At 34.4% G+C, this 21,933-nt stretch overlaps 1 protein-coding gene across 1 annotated transcript in view; it reads right to left on the bottom strand.

Annotated features, from left to right (window-relative positions):
* Nucleotides 1-21,933, bottom strand: part of LOC145266522 (UDP-glucuronic acid decarboxylase 1-like) — a 143,522-nt gene that overhangs the window by 9,422 nt on the left and 112,167 nt on the right. Inside the window, exons 7-9 of the mRNA XM_080122278.1 lie at nt 18,425-18,484; nt 13,332-13,453; nt 8,944-9,063 (exon numbers count right to left, since the gene is read on the bottom strand). Of these exons, the coding sequence (XP_079978404.1) occupies nt 8,944-9,063; nt 13,332-13,453; nt 18,425-18,484 (302 nt within the window). The remainder of the gene's footprint in view (nt 1-8,943; nt 9,064-13,331; nt 13,454-18,424; nt 18,485-21,933) is intronic.

Below are 21,933 nucleotides of genomic sequence, written 5' to 3'. Positions count from 1 at the left end.
CCTAACCAATGCAAGAAGCAAGATATTACGGAATCTAACCCTAACCAATGCAAGAGGCATGATATTACGGAATCTAACCTTAACCAATGCAAGAAGCAAGATATTACGGAATCTAATCCTAATCAATGCAAGAAGCAAGATATTACGGAATCTAATCCTAACCAATGCAAGAAGCAAGATATTACGGAATCTAACCCTAACCAATGCAAGAAGCAAGATATTACGGAATCTAATCCTAACCAATGCAAGAAGCAAGATATTACGGAATCTAACCTTAACCAATGCAAGAAGCAAGATATTAAGGAATCTAACCCTAACCAATGCAAGAAGCAAGATATTACGGAATCTAACCTTAACCAACGCAAGAAGCAAGATATTACGGAATCTAACCCTAACCAATGCAAGAGGCAAGATATTACGGAATCTAACCCTAACCAATGCAAGAAGCAAGATATTACGGAATCTAACCTTAACCAATGCAAGAAGCAAGATATTACGGAATCTAACCCTAACCAATGCAAGAAGCAAGATATTACGGAATCTAACCCTAACCAATGCAAGAAGCAAGATATTACGGAATCTAATCCTAACCAATGCAAGAAGCAAGATATTACGGAATCTAACCCTAACAAATGCAAGAGGCATGATATTACGGAATCTAACCCTAACCAATGCAAGAAGCAAGATATTACGGAATCTAACCCTAACCAATGCAAGAAGCAAGATATTACGGAATCTAACCTTAACCAATGCAAGAAGCAAGATATTACGGAATCTAACCCTAACCAATGCAAGAGGCAAGATATTACGGAATCTAACCCTAACCAATGCAAGAAGCAAGATATTACGGAATCTAACCCTAACCAATGCAAGAAGCAAGATATTACGGAATCTAACCCTAACCAATGCAAGAAGCAAGATATTACGGAATCTAACCCTAACCAATGCAAGAAGCAAGATATTACGGAATCTAACCCTAACCAATGCAAGAAGCAAGATATTACGGAATCTAACCTTAACCAATGCAAGAAGCAAGATATTACGGAATCTAACCCTAACCAATGCAAGAAGCAAGATATTACGGAATCTAACCCTAACCAATGCAAGAAGCAAGATATTACGGAATCTAACCTTAACCAATGCAAGAAGCAAGATATTACGGAATCTAACCTTAACCAATGCAAGAAGCAAGATATTACGGAATCTAACCCTAATCAATGCAAGAAGCAAGATATTACGGAATCTAACCTTAACCAATGCAAGAAGCAAGATATTACGGAATCTAACCTTAACCAATGCAAGAAGCAAGATATTACGGAATCTAACCCTAATCAATGCAAGAAGCAAGATATTACGGAATCTAACCTTAACCAATGCAAGAAGCAAGATATTACGGAATCTAACCTTAACCAATGCAAGAAGCAAGATATTACGGAATCTAACCCTAACCAATGCAAGAAGCAAGATATTACGGAATCTAACCTTAACCAATGCAAGAAGCAAGATATTACGGAATCTAACCTTAACCAATGCAAGAGGCAAGATATTACGGAATCTAACCCTAACCAATGCAAGAAGCAAGATATTACGGAATCTAACCCTAACCAATGCAAGAAGCAAGATATTACGGAATCTAACCCTAACCAATGCAAGAAGCAAGATATTACGGAATCTAACCCTAACCAATGCAAGAAGCAAGATATTACGGAATCTAACCTTAACCAATGCAAGAAGCAAGATATTACGGAATCTAACCCTAACCAATGCAAGAAGCAAGATATTACGGAATCTAACCCTAACCAATGCAAGAAGCAAGATATTACGGAATCTAACCTTAACCAATGCAAGAAGCAAGATATTACGGAATCTAACCTTAACCAATGCAAGAAGCAAGATATTACGGAATCTAACCCTAATCAATGCAAGAAGCAAGATATTATGGAATCTAACCTTAACCAATGCAAGAAGCAAGATATTACGGAATCTAACCTTAACCAATGCAAGAAGCAAGATATTACGGAATCTAACCCTAATCAATGCAAGAAGCAAGATATTACGGAATCTAACCTTAACCAATGCAAGAAGCAAGATATTACGGAATCTAACCCTAACCAATGCAAGAAGCAAGATATTACGGAATCTAACCCTAACCAATGCAAGAAGCAAGATATTACGGAATCTAACCTTAACCAATGCAAGAAGCAAGATATTACGGAATCTAACCTTAACCAATGCAAGAAGCAAGATATTACGGAATCTAACCCTAATCAATGCAAGAAGCAAGATATTACGGAATCTAACCTTAACCAATGCAAGAAGCAAGATATTACGGAATCTAACCTTAACCAATGCAAGAAGCAAGATATTACGGAATCTAACCCTAATCAATGCAAGAAGCAAGATATTACGGAATCTAACCTTAACCAATGCAAGAAGCAAGATATTACGGAATCTAACCTTAACCAATGCAAGAAGCAAGATATTACGGAATCTAACCCTAACCAATGCAAGAAGCAAGATATTACGGAATCTAACCTTAACCAATGCAAGAAGCAAGATATTACGGAATCTAACCTTAACCAATGCAAGAGGCAAGATATTACGGAATCTAACCCTAACCAATGCAAGAAGCAAGATATTACGGAATCTAACCCTAACCAATGCAAGAAGCAAGATATTACGGAATCTAACCCTAACCAATGCAAGAAGCAAGATATTACGGAATCTAACCCTAACCAATGCAAGAAGCAAGATATTACGGAATCTAACCTTAACCAATGCAAGAAGCAAGATATTACGGAATCTAACCCTAACCAATGCAAGAAGCAAGATATTACGGAATCTAACCCTAACCAATGCAAGAAGCAAGATATTACGGAATCTAACCTTAACCAATGCAAGAAGCAAGATATTACGGAATCTAACCTTAACCAATGCAAGAAGCAAGATATTACGGAATCTAACCCTAATCAATGCAAGAAGCAAGATATTACGGAATCTAACCTTAACCAATGCAAGAAGCAAGATATTACGGAATCTAACCTTAACCAATGCAAGAAGCAAGATATTACGGAATCTAACCCTAATCAATGCAAGAAGCAAGATATTACGGAATCTAACCTTAACCAATGCAAGAAGCAAGATATTACGGAATCTAACCTTAACCAATGCAAGAAGCAAGATATTACGGAATCTAACCCTAACCAATGCAAGAAGCAAGATATTACGGAATCTAACCTTAACCAATGCAAGAAGCAAGATATTACGGAATCTAACCCTAACCAATGCAAGAAGCAAGATATTACGGAATCTAACCCTAACCAATGCAAGAAGCAAGATATTACGGAATCTAACCTTAACCAATGCAAGAAGCAAGATATTACGGAATCTAACCTTAACCAATGCAAGAAGCAAGATATTACGGAATCTAACCTTAACCAATGCAAGAAGCAAGATATTACGGAATCTAACCCTAACCAATGCAAGAAGCAAGATATTACGGAATCTAACCCTAACCAATGCAAGAAGCAAGATATTACGGAATCTAACCCTAACCAATGCAAGAAGCAAGATATTACAGAATCTAACCCTAACCAATGCAAGAAGCAAGATATTACGGAATCTAACCCTAACCAATGCAAGAAGCAAGATATTACGGAATCTAACCTTAACCAATGCAAGAAGCAAGATATTACGGAATCTAACCCTAACCAATGCAAGAAGCAAGATATTACGGAATCTAACCCTAACCAATGCAAGAAGCAAGATATTACGGAATCTAACCCTAACCAATGCAAGAAGCAAGATATTACGGAATCTAACCCTAACCAATGCAAGAAGCAAGATATTACGGAATCTAACCCTAACCAATGCAAGAAGCAAGATATTACAGAATCTAACCCTAACCAATGCAAGAAGCAAGATATTACGGAATCTAACCCTAACCAATGCAAGAAGCAAGATATTACGGAATCTAACCTTAACCAATGCAAGAAGCAAGATATTACGGAATCTAACCTTAACCAATGCAAGAAGCAAGATATTACGGAATCTAACCCTAACCAATGCAAGAAGCAAGATATTACGGAATCTAACCCTAACCAATGCAAGAAGCAAGATATTACGGAATCTAACCCTAACCAATGCAAGAAGCAAGATATTACAGAATCTAACCCTAACCAATGCAAGAAGCAAGATATTACGGAATCTAACCCTAACCAATGCAAGAAGCAAGATATTACGGAATCTAACCTTAACCAATGCAAGAAGCAAGATATTACGGAATCTAACCTTAACCAATGCAAGAAGCAAGATATTACGGAATCTAACCCTAACCAATGCAAGAAGCAAGATATTACGGAATCTAACCTTAACCAATGCAAGAAGCAAGATATTACGGAATCTAACCTTAACCAATGCAAGAAGCAAGATATTACGGAATCTAACCCTAACCAATGCAAGAAGCAAGATATTACGGAATCTAACCCTAACCAATGCAAGAAGCAAGATATTACGGAATCTAACCCTAACCAATGCAAGAAGCAAGATATTACGGAATCTAACCTTAACCAATGCAAGAAGCAAGATATTACGGAATCTAACCTTAACCAATGCAAGAAGCCTGATGTAAAGAAACCTTTCATGGACATACAGAAAGGTTTGCACCCATTTTGTCCATTATATAATATATAATATTATTAAATATAAATTGGATTCTATTTCCCGTATTTAGGTTATAATTATTTTGTATTTTAAGTTAATGACTACTAATTTATTTATTGCAACTAAAATTTTTGTATTAAATTTAATATTCTTTTACAACACTAACACTTCACTTTCAACATATTCCATAATTTTTTCACCCCATTTTATTTAAACATGTCATTTTAATCAGGTCTTAGGCGTGATAATAGAAATTTATTTCTATGTAGACAGCTTTGTATAACATCAAACTTTTTGTTTAAAATTTCCTCTTCAAAATTCACTATGTGGTATGACTCGGGTAAACATAGATTACATCTTTTTGATTTATTCGGTTTATATTTTCTACCATTATCTACCATCAACCATTATAATTAAAATTCTGAAACTACTGTCAATTTTCCCCACTCTCTATCTGTGCTTAAATCCAAACGAAGATTCCATCAGCAGAGCTTCTTTCTCAGAAGTGCATGACTGTGGAACTCTCTTCCGTTTGCCTGTTTTCTACCTGACTACAACTTGGATTTCTTCAAGTCCAACATATACAAATTCCTGACAAACTGCCCCTTCAAGTAAGACACTATCAAATCTCCAATACTAACTATAACTACGATACTATCCCATTGATTACTGTATACCAATTAACCCTTATCCCCGAGTGGCCTCTGGGCCTTGAGAAGTGGTGCCCTCCATGTAAAAAAAAAAAAAAATTCTATTTTATTCTTATGCAGTTCCCTAACCCAATCACCTAATGCAGTTGTGTTTCTATTATTTTAATATTTTTGTCCTCTCATTATTTCTATCCTTATCCTAATTTGGTTCCTTTTCTGTTAAAGGATGCAATATGGTTTCAGTATCTGTCCTTAAAATTACTATTATCCACCATAACTTCACATTTATATACAATATCGGAAATTAAGCAATTGCCCTCCAATGGACATTCATTAGGTATTCTACAGTTATATTTTTTGTCAATATTTATTTAACTTTATATGGACATTACCGGAATTTTAATATATTAAAATTTTGGTAAAAAATATATATATTAATATGTATGCATGTACATGCGTGTCAGTATGTATAAGAAAGAATTGATGAAAGTCAAAGTAAAGCTTTATTTGATCATCAAATCAATAAGGAAAAACATGTAAAATATGAAGAAAACACTTTATACCATAGTATTTCAAAGCTTAATGCTTCTCATCAGATTGGTTGATAATCTGGACTTTACAGCATACCAACTACTATAGAGACATTTAATGTTGATTTTGTCTTATTCTGCATTATGCTTCTCTTATACAGTTGGATTATTATTTATTTGTTGGCTGTTTTTGTTTGTTTGTTTGGTTGGTTGGTTGGTTGGTTGTTTTACGGCATATCAACCTTTTTCAGGTTATTTAATGCCGAATCTAGTTATTTTGAGGAACGATTTTTAATGGAGTATATATATTTTTTTTTAAGTCAGATTCTATTTAACCCATAGTTGGGACTCTAACAGGTACTACCACTCCGGGTCAGAGTGGACCTGGGAGCAATGGCAATTAAAGGGTGGCTCCACACTCCCCAAGGCCCGCAAGGTGGGACCTCACCATTGGATATAGTTTTAGGTCATATCCAGTACCTTGTTTGTTTGGTTTAGAGAATTTTGAACAGTTTTGTAGAATTTTGATATTTTTGATTTGATGGTTTGTGACTTCTCCAGCTAGTTTGCTTTTTTTGTTTGTTTCCACAGATATCAACATGACATGGTATGTATCCCAGGTTATTACAAATATCTTACTTTTTTCGGTTATTTCAGTGATGAAGGGGTGTTTGGTTTTTCCTTCTACAAGGAACATGATACAGGATAAGGAGATTGTGTGTGTGTGTGTATATATATATATATATATATATATATATATATAGGGTGGAACGATAAAGTTGTCATTCTAAAAACACTACTACAAATTTATTTTAAAGCTTATTGAAAAAAATCTTTCAGATAACTTGATTATGTAACAGAGCTAACATCTATTCAAGGTAGCCACCTTCAGCCTCCATCACCCACTCGATACGGGTCCGGAACTGGGAGCATGTGTTTTCCACAAGCGCCAGCAGCAATCAGGCTGGCTTTAGTGTTGTGAGAGGTCATCATGATGATGTTCTCAACGTATGACAAAACAAAGTAGTCCAGCAGGTTCAGGTCAGGGGAAAGGCAATGAGAGAAGAGTACAAAGTCATAGCCTGGCTCACCTGATTGCACCAGGGAACCAAACTTTTCAGCACATCCAGGTACAGTCAGATATTGACTTTCAAGCTGACTTCGAAGATGTGAGGTGGCATGATGTGGTTCTCATTTGAAACCACATCAAAGACCATAACCATGATCGGAAACTTTGTTTTCATCACCCTGGACAGGTTCCTGTTATTCGTGGCAAGCCAGCGATGCATTTCAAGGGTGCTGGCAATGGTCCTGTTGTCCTAACTTGGATCGGTAGAAAACGTAAGTTGTACAACGGCACATCTCCAATCTTGAACATTGTGTCACTTTGAGACATGATAAAAGACTCCTATCGCTCTTGGGATTTAAACATAACTTGCCAACTAGTAGATGGTCTGTAACAAAAAAAACAGTTTTTATCAACTGGAAATGGAATCGGGTTTTCTGGCGTGACAATTTTATTGTTCCACTCTGCATATATTTAATGAATTTTTGTTGCCGTTTTGGATGAATTTGCGTGCCATTTTAATGGCTTGTAATTTACCTATATATATATATATATATATATATATATATTTAGGTATTGTTGGCCAATCATTTTTGGCAATAGCTTTGCCCATCTGCATAGGCTGCGCCTGTTCCATTCATTGTTTTGGATCCGTCTGTGTATATCTCTTTATATTCTGAATATATTTCAGAGGCTTCCATAGTTGTTTGTTTATTAAGTTGTTTGTATTATTTTTCTTGAAGTTGGTAACCATTATGTCAATATTTGGCTCACTTAATGTTCATGGTTATCCGTTGTTTGTTTGGCTAGGTTGTCTGATTTTTCATTAATTTAGGATATTTCTTCCTTAATTCAGTGTCTGAAGGAGGGTATGTTTTTTGGTTTGCCTGAATATAGATGCATGAATTCTCGATTAAAGATCATCTTATACATTGGAATTTTCGGGATTGCTACAAAGTTTTATTCAATAGATAGTTTTTTCCCATCTGAAGTGTAAAGGTGGTTCATGGGCTTCCATATACAGGCTTTTCATCGGTGAAGTTCAATAGGCTCCCAGGACTTAATTCTGTATGGTTAGTACTTTTTTTTTTTTTTTTAAGTAGGATTTGCAAGTGGAGCTGTATAGGTCACAACCATAGTCTAATTAGGATCTGATGTATATAAGGTCTATTTAAAGCATTGTAGCCTGGTCTGCTCCTCAGTCTAGTGTAGGTATTATTTTTCAGATGCTTATTGCTTTTAAAAGTTTTTGTTTTAAGTTGTTAATGTACCCCAGCCTTATTTGTTATTAACTGTATCATATTTTTAGATACAAAAACTAAATATTGTAGAAAGTATACATGTATATTTGCACGGGCATAGAAGAGCACTTGAAGTCAACTTATGCTTGCCAAGTTCCAATTTTTTTTTTTTAAATTATTTTGACCCCTTAACAGCTATTTTTACTGGCTAAAGATTAAACTGAATTTGTCTCGCAGGTCGAAATCCCTCATATATCAAGTTTCAAATATGCAGACCAAAAATTGGCAGAGGAGTTTGGTAGTGATCATGCCGCACACAGGCAATGTCATATAAGCCCCTCTCTAACATATTTAAAATATAATTATCTATCCCCTATACAAATGTCTCCCCCCCCTCAAATGAATACATCTTAAACAAGATCCCCTAATATGCCTTTTGCTAGATGCTGCATCTTTATCTTGTTACTCAGCACCTTCCTTCCTCTTCTGACGAGAAGCATTGGGCTTCGAAATGCCTGGCATAAAGAGCATTTATAACCCCTATACACTATATTGTTTTCCCTTGCTTCAAATTTATAAATAAATCTATACACAACAGTATATATTTTTCCATTATCAATATATTTTCTTATTGTATATATGTGTTGGTGCGTGTATGTGTGTGCACGCATATGTTTGGTTAGCAATATGTGTTGGTGCGTGTATGTGTGTGCACGCATATGTTTGGTTAGCAATACAGGCAAAAAAAGAAGAAAAAAAAAATCAAAGATCTGAATGTGATTGCAGCTGCTTACCGTGATGGATTCATTTTGCAGAGCTTGTAAGATAAAATTACTAACAACACGTCCATCGTTCATGTGCATACGTGGCCCAAATGTATTAAATATACGTGCCACACGAACCTCAAGTTTTTCCTAAAATAAAAATAATAAAACAGGCAGTTTTGTTAATTCAAGATAAAAATCATCTCACAGACTAGCAGGTTTCATTAAATTTCATCCGATACTAAAAATAGCTGTACAAAACATTTGTTTTTGTATACTCTTTTTTTCATCTCAAACAAGGCGTATTAGTCATAAGAGGCTACTATTTAGGATGATGTATAACGGGGATTGTGAGGAGTGGAGTCACGAGATGTCTGTTTGAATACAATTTTCTACATACTCCTTTGTAAAAAAAAAAAAAAAAAAAAAAAAAATACACTGTGCAACAAATTTCAGTTTAAAAAAAAAAAAAAAAAAATACATACCATTCGAAGGTAAGAAAAGTATTCTAGTCCTAAATCTGAGCTTTATTTATCTAGATTAGGCACTATTTTTAATGTCCTATAAATCATTTTATTATTGGTTACGAATGAAAAACACAGAATTGTTAGTTTAAACAATATATTTGTCCTCTTAACCCTCTTGTGTTGTGTGTCATCCTCCTTTTTGTATATTCCAACAGTTGCCTGCCAACATTCTAGGATTCCATTTTCCTTTAAAACGGATTCTACATTGTTGGAATATCCTGATGGAATCTCTTGCCATGTGCATCATTCCCATCACTAAGATTCTCTCAAAAAAGGTAATTTCGCACATAATTCGACAAAAAAAAAAAAAAAAAAAAAAAAAACAAACAAACTAGAAATGGATTTCCCATGCCATTGTGCATCTAAAAATGACCACAGATGTTCTGTACTTTTTTTTTTAGTGTTGTAATTGGATATACCAAAAGGTCATCCGAATAAAAATAATGGATCTGATAGCAGGCACCTGCATAAGAAACAACAAACATGATCGATTTTTAAAAAGTTAAATGTTGGAAGTTTCAAAGGTCGTTTTCGGCAAAAAGTATACACAGGTGTAATGAAATCGAACCAAAATCAGGTTAATTCATTGAAACAATTATCACCAAATAAAACGCCCTTGGGTGTGGCTCCAGTGATAATTCTGTTCCAAAGAGGCATTTTAGTGGGTCACAAATGGTTATAAAACAATAACCTAAATGAATATTGGAGTTTATTGATGATTTGGGCCAAAGAACAAACCCATTGAATATGTGTATGTGCATCTCCACCTGAACCACGATCCATCAATGGTCCGTTCAGTCTCAAAAGACAAAGGATACGCCCCACTTGTAGAGGAAGCTGCACATGTAATTGTGAAGCAAGGGTTCCTATTTACAATGCCTCCTCACGGGACAGAGTTAGACACCAGGGTCGTTTTTTAACGTGGAGAAAAGGAACAAAAATAAAAATTGTCTCAGTCGTGAAGGATTTCTCCTCCACTGACAGAACAAGAAATTGAAGTGCAGCATCTGAAGAACAGATACTACACGGTATTTATTTGCTCCCCCACCGAGCAAATTAGGCACAAGGCCGATTTTTAATGTGAGGAGTGAAGGGTAAATGGGGACCAACTCCCCGGGGAGTAGGGGAGCTGGATAGTGACAATTGGTATGACGGGTTGCCCCTACATTGACCAAGGTCTTATCTATGGGGTCGCCCCCACATAGGGCCTTTGCTTGCAGTATCTGCCGGAACAGATACTACACTGATCTTGTTTATATATTTTATTGCTTTTAAAAATTTTGAAAATACAATTAAGTAAAAAACAAAAGATTCTTAAACAAAATTAGGCACAAGGCCCTACAAGAGATTGGGGAGGGGAAGGGTTCAGGGTCTTTGTGACTAAAGTGATTAAAAGTAATAAATGTAGACTTTGGAGTCTTACTCTTGACTGGTAACATTTACCAAAATACCTCATTCACTCTATGGATCTTAATCTAACTAATAAGTCCGCAGATGACTGAAAACAATGCCAAGATAAGTGGAGAGCATATCCAGCACCTGAAAGTCTCAAATGGTTACCCATTTAGTACTGACGAGGTTCAACGTTGCTTAACTTCAGTGATCCAGTGGAAAATTGTGTGTCAACATGATCCATCACAATAAATAAATACACGTTGTTATATTTTTACGTTTATGTGTCATTCTTAAAAGCAGTGCCAAAATACAAGTTGTGACATTAGTAAAATAATTTTTTTTTTATAACTTCTGAAATAAGTTAATACAGTTCCTCAGGCTTCTAAAGCTGGTAAAGAATGCTGGCATGCATATTGAATTCTAAATAAAATCCTATACTTTACACTTTCTTATATTCACTTCTTGACAGATTTCTATTCTAGTAAGAAATAAGGAGTACTCAAAATTAGAGACCTACTTGCCAGTTGTCCTGTCTATGAAGTAGTAATTCCCCTGTTTATAAACTCCGAGGAGTTTGAGGATAGATCACCATAATATACACACAGAAACTATATAAGCCGACATGATACTTAACTTTGTCATTCTGGAGGTCCAATATTATCTGGACATTTTTGTCCGCACTCCACATCCATCAATATGCTATTATTGCCTTAAAAAGTTAAAAAGGATATAGGGTTTCTTATTCAATCGCGGGCATCATCAAGTCTTCCTGCTAGTATTCTAACAAAAGATACATTCTATATTCACGTTAAGATTTTTGTTCCTTAGAAACGCTGGTTGAGTTTGAATAAAATGAATACATATTATATGCGTTTGAAGCCAAAACAACGCTGTTTTGGCTTCAAACGTATATATTATACATATTCATTTTATTCAAACTCAACTAGCGCTTCTAAGGAACAAAAATCTTAACATGAATTCGGCGTAACCAAACGCACCGTTCCGAGATTTAAAAAACTACCGTATAAACAGCAAATGGACTTACACTTGCTTATTTTCTGCTCCAGCAATAACATGGCAAAAAAAAAAAGGAGCATATTGAAGATGAAGGTTTTCTTTGAAATATATTTATGAATTTCAATATAAATTTCAAAAATAAATGTCTGTTTATTTTGTAACTAGTTGTACCCTGGCACGCATTGCTGTGGCTCGAGTTGGTGTAATGGAAGAATCCCCATCCCCGCTGTTTTAGCACTCCGAAATCTACCCAGACAATATGTTGTTATATACGAACGTGAGACGGATGTTTCCAATCCAAAAAAAGGAAAAAAGGCAGAAGAATGATAAAAAAAAAAAAAAAGAAATAAACGAAAATCGGGAGAAAGGCATCGAACAAAGTAAAATGTAATGGAAATGATGTATGATATGTTTTTATAAAAAAAGAAAAGAGGAAAAAAATAAAACAGATTGGAAAGACAGCGAACAAAGTGCAAATAAACGGAAGAAGGAATGAATCCATGTAATTTATTTGTTTTTTTCTAGTGTTAAAAAAATCCGGCTGTATTACAAAGAAAGAAACGATGTTAAACTTGTTGAAGGAAGAGGAAAAACGAAAAGAGAGAAGAAAAAATAAATAAATAAAATGTAAAGTTTGTAGAAACAGAAACAGAGGAAAGTTTATAAAAATAAATAAAAATGAAAAGAAACGATGGTGAACTTGCCGAAAAAAAAAGAGGAAACACGGAAAGAGAGAAGAAATAAATTTGAGAAAGGGAAAGATCTGGAAAACGAAAAACAGAGGGAAGATACATGGACACCCCCCCCCCCAAAAAAGCAAAGAAAACAATGTTGTAATTGCCGAAGAATGCGAAATAAAACGGAATTGAAGTATCATAACTTTTAATGCACTGTAAGAAAATGTAAAGTTTTTTGGTTTGTGTTTGTTTTTAAACCAACGTAAAAGTTAGCGTGGTGCATTTAACCTAAATTGCAGTTCAGTTTTTATGAAAACCTAAACCGGCGTTCGTCCTTATTTGTCTCCTGTGGATGATCACGGACGGTTTAAATGAGTGGCGGTGGAAGTATAAATTTTTTAGAGGGAGATGACTTTACTACTTCCATTGATCGTAACTTGTTTTGTGCTGGTGAACTCTCACCAGGCATAATATAGGAAGCTCCAATCTGCGAGTTAGTGGATAGCTAATATGCCTATAACACACCTCAGATACCGTGATGCAGTTTGTGCATAGTACATCTGCATAAAATGTCTAGATTCTTAATACTATTAAGGTCAAAGTCAGACAGAAAAAAATGAGGTCATTTTATTTATATAGAGAAAAAGAGAAGATAATGCGTTGTTTTGGCTTCAAACATACATAATACGTGTTCATTTTATTAGATTCTATATTTGTTTTGAAAATAAAGTTTTTGTTTATGCTTTGCCTGTAAAGTAATATTCAACAAAACAATATAGAACCAAAAATTTCCTTGGCTCACCTGTTTTTCGTAGGCATAACACATGGTTTCGGCCACTCGTTTGCCTTCATCATAACAAGCCCGTGGACCAATCGGATTAACATGTCCCCAATATTCTTCAACTTGTGGGTGAACCTTTGGATCTGAAAACATAAAGAGAAAAAAAGAAAAAATATTGTTTCTTTCAGATATTGGCATTCGCCTAAGGAAAAAAAAAATTGTATACAGATTCTTTCCTTTGGTCATTGGAATGTAACTTGTCAGTATGTATGTATGTGTATATATATATATATATATATATATACACACACACATTAACAAGTTACATTCCGATGACCAAAGGAAAGAATCTGTATACAATATATATATATATATATATATATATATATATATATTATATATATAGTAAGTTATAAAATGTATATGGCGATTAAGCTACACTGAATATTCCGCGTTTTATCCACTCTAGGCCTGGAGTCCTAGAGTGTATGAAACGCGGAATATTCAGTGTAGCTTAATCACCATATACATTTTATAACTTACTAACTAGCTCTACCTATGTATTGAGCACTTTTGAAGTAAATACTTCAAGTTTACGCATAAATCTATACTTTCGTATATTATGTGAGTAAATTAAGTAGTTATATATATATACACACACACACACACGCGTGGAAACTATGGAAATTCCACATGGGACTCATTCATATATTGATGTTGGCATTCTGTAGAGGTTCAGTATAAATAGAGACATTATTGTAGCTCTTTTGTTAAAACTGCAAAAGTATTTATCTAAGCTAGCAGAGATGCCCCACATAGCCCAGTCATAAAGTACGCTTAAATATATTTTAATTCTTGCAGATTTCATATATATTATTATAGAGTTAATGTTCTATCGATTTTTATATATTATAAAGTTGCGATTTCAAAAATAAAAAATATATTTATATAACTTGGGTCCGCGAGTTTCAAACAAAACAAAAATTTATTAAAAAAAAGATATACACCTTGATTTCCTTCAGCTATGATCAAAACTTGTGATTTGGTTGGTGGTTTTTGTTTTACGGCATATCAACCTTTTTCAGGTTATTTAATGCCGAATCTAGTTATTTTGAGGAATGATTTTTAATGGAGTATATATTTTTTTTTTTTTTTTTTTTTAGTCAGATTCTATTTAACCCATAGTTGGGACCCTAACAGGTACTACCACTCCGTGTCAGAGTGGACCTGGGAGCAATGGCAATTAAAGGGTGGCTCCACACTCCCCAAGGCCTGCAAGGTGGGGCCTCACCATCGGATATAGTTTTAGGTCATATCCAGGACCGTTGTATAAAGGGGGGTCTTTTTAAATTTTTTATAAAGGCCAATTTTTTTAAGATTGGAGAGTATGGTATGGGGATTGTTTTTATCAAATAACTCTTTAATATTGTTTTCTTTGTAGAATCGATTTCTTACTGTTACAAAATCAGTACATTCAATTAATGTGTTTGATTGTGAGTGTCAAAACTTATGAAAAAGTCATAGTAAAATTATTTATTACAAGAAATAGAAGTTCATAACAATAAAACAAGTGCTATCCTATTGATATAGAGATTAGTGTTGGGTTGATTAATCCGAATCGGAAATCTGAAAAATTGGAACCTTTTTGGGTATCAGAATTGGTAGCGGAAAATTTGTGCCTATTTTCCGATGCCAAAAACGATTCTTTTAATTGTCTATTTTATTTGATTTTGTTTAAAATATCTTTCACAGTTGGTGGTGATTAGAAAGTAAATATTGATTTTAAACTGCGACTAAAACTAAAATCTATAAACTACCCTGCCCCACAAGTTTATTTTTACGTTTGAGAAAATATCTGCACATTTACCAAATTGAATATTGAAACGCTCATACCTTTGGTTCTCTGCAACGAAACATGAAAATTGGCAGGCTTTTCGAAGATTAGGAAGCTACTCTTTGGTTAAAATATTATGACAATTGGTAAAAAAGAACCTATATTTTCAAACCAATAAAATCTGCCCAAATCAGCCTACATTTGTGTGTGTGTGTATATATATAGTGTCATGGCAGATCAGCTTCAGTTTTGCTGCTTTGGGATGGATTTTGCTTAGGGTCTTTTTTTTTTTTTTTTTTTTTTTTTGCTTGGTTATTCCCCTGTGGCTTTGCCAGCCCACTAATATATAAATTAGGCAAATGAAATACTGAAAATTCTTGTGTAGCTTACTTGCCGTATATATTTTCATAACTTGCTACCTAGCTCTACTTATGTATTGAGCACTGTTGAAGTAAATACTGAGAATCAATACATAAAATATTATATCTCCTTATAAAATGATATATATATATATATATATATATATATGAGGGGCGTGCAATAAGTAATGCCCCTGACTCACTTCCCATAGTAGTAGAGCAACGAAACTTGGCACAGTTATTAGTCTTTCTCTACATAGGAACGACCCAGAGTTATGCATTCCTCCCATTATTTGATGCAGTTCTGGAGACCGTTTTTGTAGAACACCCCAGGTTAGTCCTCCAACCACAACGTTACTTCTGAAATCAAGGCTGCATCATCTGGGAAACGCTTTCCTTTCAAAAACAACTTCATGGCTGGGAAGAGGTGAAAGTCAGAGGGTGTAACATCAGGAGAGTAGGGAGGATGGGGAAGGATTTCATAACCACACGCCCGTGCTTCTGATCTGGCGACATTCGAGTTGTGGACCGGAGCGTTGTCCTGCAGGAGGAGGGTATCTTTGCTGATCTTGCCCCGCCTCTTGATTTTGATAGCTTCCCTTAATTTCCTCAAAAGTGAAGCATAAGAGGCTCCTGTAATTGTGGTACCCTTTGCCAGGAAATCTGTCATCACTACTCCGTCCTGGTTCCAGAAGACTGTGAGCATGACCTTGCCAGTGGAGGGCTGCACCTTTGCCTTCTTTGGAGGTGGTGAGTCCAAGTGCTTCCACTGCATTGACTGGGCTTTGGTCTCTGGATCATAGTGATGGACCCAGGTTTCATCCTGTGTAATCAGTCTTTTAAAACACTTTGACTCATCTTGGCACATCTTCAAATTCATCCTCGAGCACTCAATGCTTTCTCGCTTCTGGAATGGTGTGAGCAACCTGGGAATCTATCTGGCAGACACCTTATGCATATGCAAATGGTCATGAGTGATAGTTTCCACAGACCCTGTACTAATCTTGACATCTTGGACTATTTGACGAATAGTAATGCGCCGATCTTCCAAAATGGCAGCCTCAACTTGACGGACAGATGTTTCATCAATGGCAGAAGGGGGAGGGGGGGCGACCAGGTTTGGGAGCTGTTTCCACAGACTTCCGGCCATGTTTGAATTCACGATGCCAGCGTTTTACAAGGTCATATTATGGGTCATTATCACCATAAGTTTCTTTCATTTCATCAAAAGTCTCCTGTGGTGTGCGTCCTTTCAAATCCAAAAACCGGATCACTGCTCGACATTTAACAAGTTCCATTTCTCACCTGACTGTTCAAACACCTGTAAAACAGAAACCACAATTAGTTCAAATTGTAATTTGCCACATAACCCGTAGAGATAAATCATTGCACATGCAAAACTTCAGCTAGATCAGACAACTGGAAGTGGGTCAGGGGCATTATTTATTGCACGCCCCTCGTACACACACACATGGAATGAGAGGTTGTGCCTATATTATCTAATACCTTGTTAATCTTACTTTAAACAAACTGAAATTTGGGGGAATAATTTATTAATTGATGTCTAATGCCTACTGTTAAAATGTCGCAAATCAGAGGTATCTCCATTTTCAAGAAAATGTGCATCCACACACCCCATTTTTACTCACTTTTGATAAAACTATATTAAACTACATATATCCAACATTTGGATGCCTTATGCCTAGCAGCTGTGTTCCAAAATTAATACTGATGGCCGATTTTATGAAATTTCACACAAAGGTACTTTATGTACCTGGTAGTGTTCTTTGATGAGTTTCGTATTCGAATGCTTTTGATAAGTTTCGTATTCGAATGCTTTTGATAAGCTTCGTATTCGAATGCTTTTGATAAGCTTCGTATTCGAATGCTTTTGATAAGCTTCGTATTCGAATGCTTTTGATAAGCTTCGTATTCGAATGCTTTTGATAAGCTTCGTATTCGAATGCTTTTGATAAGCTTCGTATTCGAATGCTTTTGATAAGCTTCGTATTCGAATGCTTTTGATAAGCTTCGTATTCGAATGCTTTTGATAAGCTTCGTATTCGAATGCTTTTGATAAGCTTCGTATTCGAATGCTTTTGATAAGCTTCGTATTCGAATGCTTTTGATAAGCTTCGTATTCGAATGCTTTTGATAAGCTTCGTATTCGAATGCTTTTGATAAGCTTCGTATTCGAATGCTTTTGATAAGCTTCGTATTCGAATGCTTTTGATAAGCTTCGTATTCGAATGCTTTTGATAAGCTTCGTATTCGAATGCTTTTGATAAGCTTCGTATTCGAATGCTTTTGATAAGCTTCGTATTCGAATGCTTTTGATAAGCTTCGTATTCGAATGCTTTTGATAAGCTTCGTATTCGAATGCTTTTGATAAGCTTCGTATTCGAATGCTTTTGATAAGCTTCGTATTCGAATGCTTTTGATAAGCTTCGTATTCGAATGCTTTTGATAAGCTTCGTATTCGAATGCTTTTGATAAGCTTCGTATTCGAATGCTTTTGATAAGCTTCGTATTCGAATGCTTTTGATAAGCTTCGTATTCGAATGCTTTTGATAAGCTTCGTATTCGAATGCTTTTGATAAGCTTCGTATTCGAATGCTTTTCAGGAAAAAAATTACTTTAATCAAAAACAAGTTCCAAAACATTTTTATTTAATTCAATTATGCTGGCTACAAATGTTTCACAAATAGTAATGATACATTTATGTTTGAATACAAGATTACAATCGTCTCCTGTCATAAATAAAATAAACAAATAATATTCAAGTTGACTAGTTTCAACACCGGGAATAGTTCTTCAGGTCACTTATAAACAAGTATTTGAGGTAATTCAGTTGGGATCAATTTATATACAGGTACAAATTTTAATATATAAAAAAAAAAAACAGAAAATAAAACACTCACCCCCATAGACTTCTGATGTGGAAGCAAGAAGAATTCTGGCACGGACACGCTTGGCCAAACCTGAAAATAATTTAAAAGCAAACTTGATATCATTGCTGGGTTTGGATAATCATGCACAACTAATTTTTTTAGAAAAAGCGTTTTGTAATGACATTTACTCATAGACAAAAAGTAAAATTCCTTATGTCAGACAGGAAAAGTAGATACTAACTAATGAATTCTACAAACCGGATGTCTCATTGTTTGCTTGCCCTGACATAAACCACCAGATTATACCGAGCGACTCTTAAGAAAAGAAAAAAAAGAGAAAAGAAACAAGAGAAAAGAAACAAGAGAAAAGAAACAAGAGAAAAGAAACAAGAGAAAAGAAACAAGAGAAAAGAAACAAGAGAAAGGAAACAAGAGAAGGGAAACAAGAGAAGGGAAACAAGAGAAGAGAAAAAAAGAGAAGAGAAAAAAGAGAAGAGAAAAAGAGAAAATAAAAAAGAGAAAAGAAAAGAGAAAAGGAAAAAAGAAAAGGAAAAAAGAAAGAAAAAGGGAAAGGAAAAAAGAAAGAAAAAGGGAAAGGAAAAAGGAAAACAAAAAGGAAAAGGAAAAGGAAAAGGGAAAGGAAAAGGAAAAGGGAAAGAAAAAGGGAAAGGGAAAGAAAAAGGGAAAGGGAAAGAAAAAGGGAAAGGGAAAGAAAAAGGGAAAGAAAAAGGAAAAGAAAAAGGAAAAGGGAAAGAAAAAGGGAAAGAAAAAGAAAAAGAAAAAGAAAAAGGAAAAGAAAAAGGAAAAGAAAAAGGGAAAGAAAAAGGGAAAGAAAAAGGGAAAGAAAAAGGGAAAGAAAAAGGGAAAGAAAAAGGGAAAGAAAAAGGGAAAGAAAAAGGAAAAGAAAAAGGAAAAGAAAAAGGAAAAGGGAAAGAAAAAGGAAAAGGGAAAGAAAAAGGAAAAGGGAAAGGGAAAGAAAAAGGAAAAGGGAAAGAAAAAGGAAAAGGGAAAGAAAAAGGAAAAGGGAAAGAAAAAGGGAAAGGGAAAGAAAAAGGGAAAGAAAAAGGGAAAGGGAAAGAAAAAGGGAAAGGGAAAGAAAAAGGGAAAGGGAAAGAAAAAGGGAAAGGGAAAGAAAAAGGGAAAGGGAAAGAAAAAGGAAAAGGGAAAGAAAAAGGAAAAGGGAAAGAAAAAGGGAAAGAAAAAGGGAAAGAAAAAGGAAAAGGGAAAGAAAAAGGAAAAGGGAAAGAAAAAGGAAAAGGGAAAGAAAAAGGAAAAGGGAAAGAAAAAGGAAAAGGGAAAGAAAAAGGGAAAGAAAAAGGAAAAGGGAAAGAAAAAGGGAAAGAAAAAGGGAAAGAAAAAGGAAAAGGGAAAGAAAAAGGAAAAGGGAAAGAAAAAGGAAAAGGGAAAGAAAAAGGGAAAGGGAAAGAAAAAGGGAAAGGGAAAGAAAAAGGGAAAGGGAAAGAAAAAGGGAAAGGGAAAGAAAAAGGGAAAGGGAAAGAAAAAGGGAAAGGGAAAGAAAAAGGGAAAGGGAAAGAAAAAGGGAAAGAAAAAGGGAAAGGGAAAGAAAAAGGGAAAGGGAAAGGGAAAGAAAAAGGGAAAGGGAAAGAAAAAGGGAAAGGGAAGGAAAAAGGGAAAGGGAAGGAAAAAAAGGAAAAAAAGGAAAAAAAGGAAAAAATGAAAAAAAGGAAAAAAATGAAAAAAAAGGAAAAAAAGAAAAAAAAAGGGAAAAGGAAAAAAGGAAAAAAAAAGGAAAAAGGAAAAAAGGAAAAAAAAGGAAAAAAGGAAAAAAAAAAAGGGAAAAGGAAAAAAGGGAAAAGGAAAAAAGGGAAAAGGAAAAAAGGGAAAAGGAAAAAAGGGAAAAGGAAAAAAGGGAAAAGGAAAAAAGGGAAAAGGAAAAAAGGAAAAAGGGAAAAGGAAAAAAGGAAACAAAGGAAAAAAAAGAAACAAAGGAAAAAAGAGAAACAAAGGAAAAAAGAGAAACAAAGGAAAAAAGGAAACAAAGGAAAAAAAAGAAACAAAGGAAAAAAAGAAACAAAGGAAAAAAAAGAAACAAAGGAAAAAAAAAGAAACAAAGGAAAAAAAAGAAACAAAGGAAAAAAAAGAAACAAAGGAAAAAAGGGAAACAAAGAAAAGGGAAACAAAGAAAAGGGAAACAAAGAAAAGGGAAACAAAGAAAAGGGAAACAAAGAAAAGGGAAACAAAGAAAAGGGAAACAAAGAAAAGGGAAACAATTTTTTTTTTTTTGTAGCTTCAATTGCTAACTGATTTTTATTCCACTTTCTAGAATAATTTATTTTCTAAATAAAATATAATAACTAAATCTTTGATTAAATTTTCAACCTTTTATATTCAATCGTCTCAAATTATTCCTATTTATTTATTTGACTTTATAAATATCTTTAACAATGTTATTTTTTAAATCTAAATAAATTGGTTTATTTCTATATTTATTTTTATTATATAATTATATACTTATCGTCCTTTAATGTTTATTCTTATTTAATGTTTTAATTTACCTCTTTATTTCTATATAAAAAAGTAAATTTTTGGTAATAGTTTATTTCTTTTGTAAAATAAAAGTCATTTATTGAACTTTCGAAATCGCCTCTGCCTTAATGCTGTTTCTGACAACCTTTTTATTTTTATTTTTGGTTAGGGATTGGGAAACATTGACCTATGCTCAAATCATGACTGTGATACCAGGCATCGGTGAATGTCGACCAAGCCCCTACAGTCCGGCTCTGAGTAACTAGTTAGTTTGCAAAGTTATGGTTCAAAAGATTAAAAAAAAAAAAAAAAAAAAGAAGTTAAACTTTTTTTCCTTTTTTAATAAATTTTTCACATTTTTTTTTTTTTTGTTTTTGTTGTGCAAAGAAGTTCCAAAAGAAATGTTTAATTGCTTCATTTGCAGAATATTTTAATGAAATGCAAATTTCTAAAAGAAAAAAAAAATCACCGCATTTATTTAACAGATAGCAAAATGATTGTTTTCTTTTGTAGTTTTCGAAAGACCTTAAGCGGAACTGTCAGTTAGCATAATATGTAGTTCTAACATTTGTTTTAGACGACCGACTGTCAAAGTTTTGCAAACTGATACCACAAGATCGGTTTCACTTTAGTTTTAGAAATATTTCCTGAAATGCTCTTCATTTAGAAAATAGAACGTACATACACTGCTGATCCAAAATTTAAGACCACTTAAAAATCTTTAAAAAATAAACCTTTTTTGTTTTAAGAATAGATTTTAAACTCTCCTGACTTAAGTTTACTAATACTACAATCTAAAAGGTTATGTAAACAAAAAGGTATATTCCAAAAATTTTATTTAAAAATTTGCATTTTTATTAAATTAGGCTTTTGACACATGATCAAAATTATAAGACCAAGGGTATAAATTGTTAGATTTATGGTAATTCTAATGCTTTTAGTTCAGTTAGAGATTAGCAATCATTGTGTAAAGGTGTTACCATGCCTAAAGCAAGAAAACCAGGTATGGTGGTCAGAGGCTGTTTCCACTACAAGTGCAAGCCATTCATGGA

The sequence above is a fragment of the Euprymna scolopes genome, chromosome 41 (assembly GCF_053919585.1).
Source record: "Euprymna scolopes isolate OS-2025 chromosome 41, ASM5391958v1, whole genome shotgun sequence".
Taxonomy (NCBI): Eukaryota; Metazoa; Mollusca; class Cephalopoda; order Sepiida; family Sepiolidae; genus Euprymna; species Euprymna scolopes.
Note: the sequence above shows the minus strand (reverse complement) of the source record. Positions and strands in the feature narration are given on the sequence as shown.